This window comes from Carassius gibelio, chromosome A18 (genome assembly GCF_023724105.1).
Source record: "Carassius gibelio isolate Cgi1373 ecotype wild population from Czech Republic chromosome A18, carGib1.2-hapl.c, whole genome shotgun sequence".
In the NCBI taxonomy this organism is placed as follows: Eukaryota; Metazoa; Chordata; class Actinopteri; order Cypriniformes; family Cyprinidae; genus Carassius; species Carassius gibelio.
Window position 1 is genome coordinate 11,067,070 of NC_068388.1, and position 13,307 is coordinate 11,080,376.

At 38.1% G+C, this 13,307-nt stretch overlaps 1 protein-coding gene across 3 annotated transcripts in view; it reads left to right on the forward strand.

Moving 5' to 3' along the window:
- The window catches only part of LOC127934438 (guanine nucleotide-binding protein G(o) subunit alpha), a 91,477-nt gene that overhangs the window by 11,559 nt on the left and 66,611 nt on the right, over window positions 1-13,307 (forward strand). For all 3 annotated transcript variants that reach the window (XM_052531818.1, XM_052531817.1, XM_052531816.1), the window contains exon 3: window positions 12,168-12,309. In XM_052531818.1, coding sequence (XP_052387778.1) covers window positions 12,168-12,309 — 142 coding nt within the window. The remainder of the gene's footprint in view (window positions 1-12,167; window positions 12,310-13,307) is intronic.

Here is a 13,307-nt window from a genome sequence, read left to right on the forward strand (position 1 = left end):
CCATGTCCGGAGGGTGATGACAGAAACAGCACTCAAAACCACCATCAGGACAAAGGATTCTCTTACAGATGACATGACCCAGCTTTATGAGATAGGAGTGAGAGGTAGTGTGGGTTGCATAGTGTGTGTATGTGTGTGTGTGTGAGTTTTTGTATTTCTATTTTGGCTACCAGTGTGCCTTCCAGAAATCCTTTAAATCATATTCCACCTCACAGCTTCAAATTAAACCCATGTAGCCATTTAGATTGGAGTTCTGCTTCTTAGATCATCTATATATATATTAGAACTGTCTTCTCTTAACCTCATTGATCTGATAAACTGAGTTTCAAATGAAAGGTCGGGAGGAGAATGTTCATTTAGTCCTGTCTATCACATTTTATTAAAAGCTGCGTTGCAAGCTCAGCTGACAACTTTTTATGGCATCCCTAGCAATATATATAACATTTAAGATTAGGGAGCACGTATTCACGATTAGCTAAGAGTTTTCCCTCAGTAAACCCCCAATTTACTGCTTATAGGAAGTAAGGTAGTTGTTAAGTTTAGGCTAGTTTTAAGGGATCTAAAATATGGTCATGCAGAATGAGGCATTAATATGTGCTTTATGAGAATAATGGTTTGTCAAGATTCATTGTCGCCTAACAATGACGTAATATCCGCGCTGTCAGTTTCTGCTTGTAGAAACTATGGCAACAAACATGGATGAAATTGCACATCATTGTTTTTAAATGCATATGGCATCATAATCTTTAATCAAAAACATTAATTTCTCCTACCCCTCAACTTGCATCTCTGACGATGTAGACGTATTCAGTGGCACGAGGGCAGGATGATAAAGCCTCCCCTCCATTAACCTGTCATTCATATGAGATTTCAGTAATCAGCAAATGAGAACAATCGATTATAATGGTATAACTACTTTTTACAGAATTAACTTAATTACTGAATTTCACTGGAAATATTTATTTTTTATATAAATAAAGAACTGTATTTTTTTAGTCACTTATTAAAGTATTACATGTTACATTGTATTTCGGATTTTAAGAATAAGTGGAAAATGTGCTGAATGTTTCATTTCAGTGAAATTAGCAAGCAGTTAGACTGAATTTACAATTGTTTTAAATGCAGATCCAGACACGATTCAACGCTGGTTGCGCACGTGCGTCAAGCCTCATCCATACTGCCAGATGCGCTTGTGGAGATTTGAGGTGCAGGGCCGCGAGCGGATATAACCGAGCATTACGAAACAGGCTGCCTGAGTGCGACAAGTTTGAACGGCTCGTCCATGGCGTGGGATTCGCGCCGCATGGGGAAGAGAAAATTGGTCTTCTGAATTGGGAATAGCGAACATGCAATAAGGGATGCTCTTGATATGCATTGTGACGCAGCACTTGCAAATTATCTATTTTGTTCATTGTCTGTCTTTTCGAAGCTTAAGTTACATAACGTTTTTCTTTAGTTTTAATTTGCCTAACTATTGATCTGACCCTGTAGACATCATAATCCCACTCTATCTCTCTCCCGCTTTCTCTTCTTTTTTTTAATGGTGGGCATTTATGCAGTTGGCTAGAGCAGTACTGATTGGGGAGAACGGAGGTGCGCTCACTCTATTGGTTAGTAAGACTGCCGCTCAAGGCTGACAGTCATGCATATGCTCTGGAACAGAGTAATGTCGCATTTCAGACAACCTGTAACCCCTGTTTTTCCAACCTTATACCCATGAAAGTGCACTGGAACGGCAGTCAAACCCGTGACTTCCCAACCGTGAACTTGTACTAGATCGACGTACTCCGATTTCCGAGTTCTGATGTCAAACAGCACGCGAAACAACTATGGCAGCCCCTATGAATAATATTGCCTACGGATGCGGTGTTTATGCAAGTGGTACACGTTGAAAAAACTATTTTAGGACAATGTTACGTTGCAATAAAATTTATAATCTAGCTACAATTCCTTGTGCTCTAAGAAGTTTGGCGTGACGTGCCAGGAACGCTTCAAAGTCGTTCGTTGTGGTTGAAGTCATGATTTCAATTAATCGCACAGCCCTACTTCTAAGTTTCAAAATGTGATGAAATATGCTACAATTATATACAATTATCTTTTTTAATTGTTATTAAAATATCTGGTGAGTTTTATGGAATTGCAGCAGTTAGAGATCCAGCTGTAATGGATATATAAGTCCGGGTCTCTAAGAACCGAATACTGGATTGGCGAAACATCCATGCATTTAAGGGTTAAGCATTTATAACATATGAGTTAAAATTGCTCACTATTTGGAAGGTATTGCATTAAAATCACCCTTTTTATCCATGCATTTATAACTGCTTATCAATGATTTATAATGCATTTGTAAATGAGTTATTAGTCATTTATGAACACTTTATAAACCCTTTTTAAAGGGAACCTTACTGTTGTTAGGTGTTGTACAGGTGTTACCATGGTTTTAACAGTTTTAGTTTAGATTTTAGTTAATAATAGCTAAAAACTAAACAAATACTTAACAAACATTACAGTTAGTTTCACACAAAAAGCTATTAAATAGCTGTGAAAATATTTATTGACTCGTATTTATGGAAGCTTTATGTAATACATTCATGGTGGTTTATTTTTATTTAAAAAATGTTTAATTTCAACAGTGCCACTCCCAATTCACTTTCAAATGGCGAAGAGGAACTTGGACATTCTTACAAAAAAAAAAAAAAGAAGTAGGAAATGTATATAGGTTTGGTATGAAATGAAGAAAAAGTGTTACAGTTTTGAAACGACATGAGGATGAGTATATGATGACAGAATTTTGAACTAATCCTTGAAATCCCTCTGCTATCCATTGTACTTCACATGCTCTTTATATTTGTGAATGTCGTGTTGATTTGACCCTTTGTATGAATAAGATTGAGTGCACTCAAACCAACTTACAGGTCACAGAGCACAGTCAGCGTGATTGTTAATAACCTCAGCAGGAGCTTGTGTTGTCCAGATCCTTCACCTCTTAGGTCACACTCACAAACACACACCTTACAGACAGCCTCAAGATGTGATAAATGATAGTCTTTATGCGTGAATGCCATACATTTTCCAATCTGAGATGATCCTTTCTCTCACTTTGTTCTCTCTCCTTTTTAATAAGTTTATCTGAAGGAAAGGTTGCTGTAATGATGTCTCTCTTCCGCCCACATGCTGGCTTCCAGAGATCAGCCCTGATCAGAGGGAGAGGAGAAGATGAAAATTAGTGTTAACCTCAAGAAACTTTTTAAAGACAACCCGGTCTTGTCTCTTCTCGTAACAACTCTTTATCATCCTCTTTCTCATGTGGAGCTTGATCCCTGAAGCTGTTAGAACTTAGTTTAATTTAGCATACTCACAGACTAAGAAGCTGCCTGTGTGTGAATGTTTGCAAGCTTTTCTAGTGGTTTATTGCGGCACCTTATAGGTATAGGTTGAACTTTCTTTCATAATTTAAGTTAGTGTTATAATATTAGCCTGATATTTGGAAAAGACAAAGATGTACAGTTTTTTTGTTGCAATTCAACAGAAATATTTTCATTAATTTGCAGACTTTCATATAACTTACCTTTATGTATGTGTTGAGTCAACCCTTTAACACATGAACTTTTTTTTAAATGACAGTTTTCAAGTTTTTTAATGTTTTTGAAAGAAGTCTCTTATACTCACCAAGACTTCAGTCTTCAACGTCATGTTATCCTTCAGAAATCATTCTAATATGCTGATTTGATGCACAAGTAAAATTTCTCATTAATGTTGAAAACAGTTGAGCTGCTTAATATTTTGGTGGAAACCATATTAGAATTTCTTTCCCCCAGAATCCATTGATGAATATAAAGTTCAAAAGAACACAATTTTTTTGAAACAGAATTTTAACAATGTTAAAGTTTTTCCTGTCAATTTTGATAAATGTAATGCATTCTCATTAAATAAAATCCATTTATCAGTTAAGCATCATAGAATGTAAAAGTGTTTTTTACAGTTATCGTTACCAAGAAAATCTATCTTTTCTCTATCGATATCTAGCTCTTTGTAGGTTGAAGACCTCAGTTCCCTTTCAAGAGAACTTCGAACTGTGTCCTCTAGGGGGCGCTATGGGGAACACCTCATCGTGACCCGTGTCTGAAGCATACAGTTCATTGAAGAAACACCAACAAGTTGGCCAGCAACAGCCTCTTAGGTCACTACCGGTGCGACCATAAATACGCACCGGGAGAACAAGTCACCCTCTTCTTCATCTTCACTGACTGATTTGTTTGAAGCGCACAGTGTCTAGGAGTGCATGTTTCTTGCCAGAGGCTTTGTTCTGATACCTGCAGTTCACACGGCTCGCATACTGTGGTATGTGTGTGTGTGTGTAGTATTGAAGAGCAAACGCAAGTGATCAGTTTACCAGAGTTTGTAGCAACATTTGCATGAGTGCAATCGCCTCTCGCGGGAATAGCGATGCATATGCGGCAGCAGTTTTTGCTTGCACTTGATATCTGTGATAATCTAGCGAGTTGGCGAAGCATGTTTAGCTCCCATGGGAGCTGAACACATGCTGCCCATTGTGTCGTGGTGAGAACATGTAAAGATTCTTACGGAAAAAATTCTCCCTATCAGTTCTTTTCTTTTGTTTATACTGCACTTCGGCTTAATTTTTTTTAAATAAAACATAAAAAAGCTCGTAAAGCAGGCACTAGCAAAACATTTAGAGGATGTGTGCATCCATGTCATCGTTGTTTGATACCCGATGACACACAATCTCAGAGCATGTACGCAGTGTCCTAGAGGGGGCAATTTGCGTGCATTTGTGAGCATTTAAAAATAAAATAAAAGCCTTCAGCTTCGAATGACATCTGCTTCCATTGAGCTGTTGAGGTTATGGAACACTCTGTGGCAAGGTTGGACTTGCTGTAGAAATGTGCTAAGAACGCCGTGGGGTCATCTTGATGAGCGTTATCTTTCTGGCCATAGCCCTCCAGCTCAGGTGAGCTTTCCATTTCTTCCTGATCTCCTTACAGAGATCAAGTAGAAATTGAAGATGCCATTTTTCTTGCGCATCCAACGATTCCAGCATACGAGTATGCAATATTGAGGCAATGCGCAGAAAGGAGGATAGACAAAGGGAGGGGATCCAGACAAGGTGTCATCACTTTCTTCCAGATCGGACTAATACTTGAGTATCTGCTTGCTCCCTTTGGGGGTTTTTACATCTTCCCCTTTGTAATTCCCCTGTAACCACTAGCTCTCCAGCTGACCGGGGCTCCAGTGTGGGTAAAGCCCACACTGGTATATATATGTATGTATTTGTATATATATATATATATATATATATATATATATATATATATATATATATATACATATATATATATATATTATGTGTGCAAGTTTCTTTGCAGTGCTCAATCAAAGTGTTTACTAAACACTCGTCTGCATTATGTCCACCCGGTATGATAGCCCCGATTCCGGCTTCATGCTTCCCCTATCAGGCGGCCATATCATAGGTTTCTGCGGGATCCTTCTTGATCATCAGGCTCAGCACGGCACTGCAAGGAATTTCTGGGATGTCCGGCTAGGTCCTGCCTCTTTCGTGCAGTTCGCCACCTCTGCGATGCTTAGGAGGCTTTAAGTACACACTCTAAGCTCTGTGTACCTTTCTGAAAACCATATGGTGGTAAGTGTACACACAAGACTCTGCACACTTTTTGAAATCCGGTACGGTAAGGGTTACGCGCTCAGCTTTGATCCCTTTCTTCGGGATGGGAAGAACTTGTTTCCTTGGCTTCCACTCAACCAGTTTTTATTAATACACTTCAAGCATCGCTTCCCTCAACATGAAGGGCTATTGTGAGCCTGGCGCTTCCCCTTAAGTGCAAGGGCTGTTCTCACGGTAGTTTAGCAGCACTTAAAGGAGTTCTGCTTTAACATGAGAGTTGAATTCTCTGTTTTTCCCAGAGCACCTGGCATCCAGCAGCATCAGGTAGAGTAGGCCCTTCCTTCGCCTCTCTGATGCGCTGGGTTTTTGGCTAGCTTGCAGTACTCTTACCCTTCTGATTCTTATGATCAGGCTGTAGGTCAAGCCCCCTCTCTTGTTGAGAGTTGGGCTTGTGCTCCACACTGTGGTAAGTTCGAATGCTAGTAATCTGCGTGTGTGACAGGCAAGACTTAGTATAAAATGCTAGCCTCTTTGCCGTATCCCTTTAAAGTAATCTTTCTTGATTCCAAGCCTTGAGCTCTACCCTGGGTTGAGGCCCTACAGGTAAGTTGGGTATGTAGCCTAGGCCTTTGTCCATACGGGATGATGTCACGGACAGCCATCTAACATCCCAGTAGCAACTTCCATGGAAATGGTAGAGTTGGTACTTAGTGCTCGCCGTTATTCTGGCCTGCACTCCCCTCAGCATTGCGGCATAGGTATACTGTTCCCCATAGCGCCAACTAGAGGATGCAGTTCGAAGTTCCCTTGAAAGAGAACGTCTCAGGTTACTAATGTAACCATGGTTCCCTGAGTAGGGAACGAGACACTGCGTCCTCTAGCTTCCTGGCATGATTTGGACACAAGCTTCAGACGAAGAAGTGGGTGACGTGTTCTCCAGGTGCTTATTTATGGTTGCATCGGTAGTGACGTCAGAGGCTGTCGCCGGCCAACTTGTTGGTGTTTTTACAATGTACTGTATGCTTCAGACACGGGTCATGACGAGGTGTTCCCCATAGCTGCCCCCTAAAGGACGCAGTGTCTCGTTCCCTACTCAGGGAACCATGGTTACATTCGTAACCTGAGATGTTTTATAAGTATGAAGGAAGTCCAGAACCATCCTGAACCATTTTTTCTTCATTTTTATGTTTTGTATATATAAGCGATCATATACATATTTTTCTATCTATATGTGTATATATTGTGATCAGGAAGTACTCATTGTTCTGTTTACATTAAAGCCTAGTGTCTGTTTCTGACCATAAATTCAGTTTTGGAGCTGTGATCAGACATATAAACATGCTAGGGACTGCACAACGTCTAATTTTTACTAGGCGACTTGAAATGTTCCTATTCACCTTATGTAAATAACTCTCCATATGCTGTGCACCATCAGTGGCCTTTGTTTTTTCTGGCAAGTCCAGCACTGTGTTCACAGAGATTTTGTGATTGGAAAGAATCGCACAGATGAGCCGAAAGCACACAAAAATCTATTGCAAGATTCATGCTGGTTGCATTGTCATGTCAGTGCTAAAACAGTCTCTCAGTATGATGGACTTTAGAATTTTTTTTGAATGTGAACTTTGTATCAGATTGTTTGGGAGAAAGCAAAACATTACAATTTTATTTTCAGTTTTCTATAATTTTAGGCTGAAGTCACGTGATCCTCAATTAGGTGAAAGACCAAAAAAAGTAGACTAGTGGCAGGACTACATGAGTAGTTTGTGCAGCACTGAAAACATACAGTACATGCAGGAGACTTTTTAGCCCACAGGTGTGGGAACCTATTTGGCCTCAGGACAGTATTCCTGATCTGTGACTAAAACTGTGTGCAGTGTGTGTGTCAAGCCCTTGGTCTTTTCCAGGTCCACTGGAACAGAAACCCTCAGAGTTAGAGTCTACTTTCAGTGTCTCACATTTGAAACAAATCAATGTTTCTGTCCTCACATGGGAATCAAAAACAATATCCTTATTTATATAGCAACTTTCAAAAGACCCTAAACATTTGTTATTCTTATCACTTGAATTATTTAGTGGTCATCTGAGAGATGTGAAGGAGTGAGAGTGATAGGCATAGTGAGAGAGAGATTATGGAAATGGTAATCCCACCATCAAATTGTTTTCATTGGTTTGCAAGCACCTGCTGCTGTTGTTGGATAAGAAACTCAAATTGCTCATAAAAGAAATGGCCTCACTTTATATTAGGTGGCCTTAACTACTATGCACTTACATAAAAAAATAAGTACAATGTACTTATTGTGTTCATATTGTATTGTAAAACACTTTTGCTGCTATTGAGGTGGGATAGGGGTAAGGTTAGGGAGAGGGTTGGAGGTATGGGTAAGTTTAAGGGTGGGTTAAGGTGTAAAGTATGGATCAACAGTGTAATTATAAATGCAATTACAGAAATTAAATACAGATGTAATTACATGTAGTTTTTTTTAAATATAAGTACAATGTAAAAACATGTATGTACACAATAAGTACATTGTACTAAATTATTAATTAAAATGTAAGTACGTAGTAGTTAAGGCCACTTAATATAAAGTGGGTCCAAAGAAATTTATAAAGACTAGTTTTACACATTATACAGGAAACAGATGGGAAACAGGAAACTAGTGCCGCCAAAGTGAACATATTAATTTTTTTTAGATTAATCTTTTATTAAAACACATTTACCTAATTTGACTGTTTAATTAAGTAAAAAAAAACAAACAAAAAAAACTGGTGAACAACTTTCACTCAGAAATTGCGAGTATATTTCAAAAACATTTACAAAACAACTGAAAGAAGCACTCTAAATTTTTAAATTTTGAAGTACACAAAAACTGAGTATACATAGGATTTTTCTGTAACACATTTTTTCAATAATCTGTTTTATTTACAACTTGCAAAAACCTTTTTAGAGTGTTAGGGCGGTTAAGAGTGGTTTTGGTTGAACTAAGTCCAGTGGTTAGCTAATGATAGGTAGGTAGTAGCGTTGAGGTCACCCGAGTTTGTGTTTAAGTGTGTGTGCACCAAGTGAGCAAAAATATAGTCCCCAAACATATGCTTCCTCACACCTCAGCCTGAATCCAGTCTAATAAACCAGTATGTTGTCTGAGTCTGCATAATGCCTGGCTTTGCCAGTCTGTCTGGCTTTTCTCATGCCACACTAACACCATTTACTAATACCAGTCAAGCGCTGATGTGATAATTCATTGGCTTTAGCTTTCAGGCCAGACAATGCTACTAAGCATAACGTGTGTTTTTGTGTGTATATTATTCGCAAAGGAGGTCAAAGCCTCATGGTCTAAAAACGCCTTGCCATCTTTCAGTATTGCCGAACAGACAGATGTCCAAACCTAATTTCAGCTAAACCAATTGAATTAGGGGTTTTGGCCACAGGAGGACCAAGTGCCACTGGGTCCTCCTTTGAGGTTTGGCTCCAGCAGGGTCATATTCTCTGTTAGAAACTTGTCCCTCGCTGTTCTGAATGCTCTACTTTTCCCGGATCAAAGTCAGGCTATGGCAGAAATAACACCATTTTATTTTAATGCATAATAATGTTTGAATATTGAATGTGTGCGTGAATGAAGGAAAATACACAGAATAAGAGAGAGTTAAACCCATGACAATGTACAATATTACTTATGAATCAGTAAGACAGGGACACAGCTGGCTGTCTAGAAAGAATACTCTGCACTCATTCCCTGAATGTGATGATTAAAACATTCTCTTCATCACACAAATTCATTTTCCACCGGTTTCTCAATAGCACAAAATTAAGATAAACTACCCACATCCCTGATAGACAATAGCTATTTGATTATTCTGGCTACAGCAAATGTAGCAATTTGAACTTATACTTTTAGTGAAATCATTTATCTATCTATTCTATTTATTATTTGACATTTAAGCCACTCAGCATGTGGCATTTGACATGCGTAGTTATGAATGTAAACCAATTAAAAGGTTTTAGAAAATTGTTTGCGCTTTTAATTTTACTGTAAGTCTCAGTGATATCATTCTTAATGACCATGGAAATCTGAAATATTTATCACAAGAATGCATGTGTCATTCAGACATTAAAGTTCCTTGCTTTTGCTTTTGTGCATAATTTACATAATGTACTGGCAACCTTAACAAAATGGTGAAAAACTTTTTTTGACTGACTGCCACATCAGGTCAAATCAATTACTGTTAAATGTAATTGTTATATGAAACACTATATTATTGAACTTCTGTTATTGTTTTATATAAGAAAATTATAATTACCCAGCCCTACTGTGTGTACGTGTTTGAACATCACTGTGTTCGCTGTCTATCTCCTCTCACTCTTTATATACATATATATATATATATATATATATATATATATAAAGAACGAAAGCATACAAACTCAAGCAGAGAAAATAGAAAAATTAAAGCTGACCGGGGCAATTACAGTACAGAATGTACACACTCTCGAGTTGGCCTAGGCTTATCGTGTTTATATTGTTTTGCATGTTAATATTGAGAAAAACAATAATATCCACATGCTTGGGTGAAAGTTGGCTCCTTAGTCTGATAACAATAACGCTCCAGAGACACAAAGATAACGGTGTACTAAGTTTCTTGCTTTGTGTTTTCTCTTCTTAAACCACTCTTCCTCAAGGAAATTTAAAGGAAGCATATGTCTCAAGATAATTTAGGTATCAGATAAGCTCTCTTCTTGGCTCATTCAGGGAATAGCTGCACTCACCTGCAGTCGTGAATTTCCACAGTCGACTGGTGTTTGGATTTCATGTGACTGCAAGATGTGTCGTACGAATCCACGATAGTCACATCGCAGGATGTGCTATGTAGGATGTCGTAGTTGATCCGTTATTCATTAACTGTATGGGCCAGCTGCTCGTGGATTAATTGCACAGCTTAACCATCATAGAGTGAAAGTTTATCATTGACAGGACTGAAAACCACATGCAAGTTTAACATGGCAGAGAAAGAGGGCGCAAGAGAGACTGAGAGAGAGCGCACGAGAGAGACAGAGAGAGAGAGCGCACGAGAGAGACAGAGAGCGCGCGAGAGAGAGACAGAGAGAGAGCACGCGAGAGAGACAGAGAGCGCGCGAGAGAGAGACAGAGAGAGAGCGCGCGAGAGAGACAGAAAGAGAGTCCACGAGAGAGATAGAGAGAGAGCGCACGAGAGAGACAGAGAGAGAGAGCGCGCGAGAGAGACAGAGAGAGAGAGATCAATTTGATCAAAGTAATTCCAAACTTCGTGAAGCAGATGACTTTATTCTGTAATCAAATACAATCTACCCGTTAAAGGGATAGTTCACCCAAAACTGAAAATATTATGTTTATCAAATGGTCTTCCAACTGTTGTTTATTTGAGTAAGATTGAATCTTTCTAAGAGTTTCTTGATTATATTTTATTTTATTCCCAACATGCTTTTGTATGTCACTTCCTTTTTATCATCTGCATGAAGAGATGGAACGATGTAATTAATCATCGCAAAATTAAAAGGTGTTTTTCTCTATAATCGTAAGTCATCTGATCAAGAATCTTCAAGATATAATCCCCTCTGTTAACACACAAGCAGGCAAAAGTGGTATGTGGATGTATTTTCTGTTTTATATGAGTTTAAAGTGACATGCGTGTTTTACATGTAACTGAATGTGTGACTGGTGTTTGTTGTATATTTTGTTCTTTTTACTCAGTTCTGCGGTGTTGATGTTGATGTTGCTGTCTATGTTTGGTGTCTATATCGATGAGTGCATTAAACATCTTTAAACATCTTCCTCAGCATTCGCATTGTGACTAAGGGCAGCATACTCAGGGTTTAATTTTTTTTTTTTTTTATGTTTTATTGCATGTTTTAGCCATGATTCCCATCCACTTTCATTATAAGACTGACAGACTGCAGTGGTTTGTGTTAAAAATCTTTGTTTGTGTTCTACTGAAGAAACAAAGTTATCTACATCTTTGATGCCCTGTGGGTAAGCAGATAAACATCAAATTTACATTTTTGGGTGAACTATCCCTTTAAAATGCTCCACAGCACCTTCCAGTGCATTTAGTTATAACTGACTTTTAGTTTGTGTGCTTAGGATTTATCATGGATTCCCTTGCATTTACGGCTATCAAAGCAACACAGTAAAATTTGAATACGGATTTTATTTTTCGAATAATATTTACAGATTGAATATTCGAAAATTTGACTATATGTACACAACTTTCCTCTTCATCCTTCACAACCTTCCTGTGCTTTTGTATTATCACCATAGCTTGGCCTGGAGACTGTCAGTCTAGAAATGTCATGTGTGGTAGAGACTTTGAGATAAATTGATGCCCGAGATGAACATTTCAGTGAAATGGGGCATGATTCCTGCCTGGTGACCAGAATTCGGTTCACCAAGCTAGGGGAAAGTGCTCCAACACATATTCATACACAAACAGAGACACACACACACACACATGAACTGCATGCTCTCTAACATGTCTTCTGTTATGTGTGTAGGATTATTCACGAGGATGGTTTCTCTGGTGATGATGTGAAGCAGTACAAGCCAGTGGTCTACAGCAACACCATCCAGTCACTGGCTGCTATCGTGCGTGCCATGGACACACTGGGGCTGGAGTACGGAGACAAGGAGCGTAAAGTGAGTACAGCACAAACCCTGATAAGCTGGAATGCTTATTAAAGAGTGAGATTCCCATTGTGATTATAACCTCATGGATGGTAATTATAACACTTAAGGTCAGCTTTAAATATACTTTACTTTGAAACTGGACCCAAGAAATATGTGAGACAAATATAAACAGTTCTGTGTAAGATGATTCAGGAGAATTGGATAACATGGGTCAATGACAATGACACACAGTCTTAGCTTCACAGTTCATGTGGCTGCAGTTAATGAATTGTACTCAATAAGAATACATTTTCAAAAGAATTGAACCCTTCAAAAGAAAAGAACCCTGAACCTACCCCTAAACTTAACCCTACCCCATGTAGTTACCTTGTGTTACCAGAACTTTCTTAGATAAATACACTGTAAGTACACTATAAGTACATATTAGTACACGTACTGTAAAATAAAGTGCAACCGAAATATTATAAGATATATACAATATATACAAGATATGCTCCTTTTTTATTTTATTAAAAATACTAATACTAATATTAATATCATTTGAATAATATTTTATATTTAGGTTAAGAATGTAATAATAATAATAATTATTCATATATAATTAATAGAAAAGGTTAATAATTCAATAATTCTCTACAGTCAAGTACATTTTTATTGTTTACACTTTGGCTACACCATTGAAACACTGAGGATGTTAATATTTACAGAGTAGCCCCTTTCTCTTCTATTTTAAGTGCCTCAGTGTAAACATTTTTTTTTTGTATTAAACATTATGACACAAGCCTCAATTTATATTAACTTATACTAAACCTGGAATGTTCCTTTAATAAAATGCTCCTTTTTGGGGTGTGCCCAAAGCGTGACTCCGTATTCAGAAAACGATTGCTAACTGTTGCCTGTTACATTACAGTACATAAAATTTCACTTACCTTGAAAATAATCTTGTAAAATGTGTTGTAAGTACAGCCGCTCCATAGTGAGATCACAAATCTCAATAGTGAAAACTA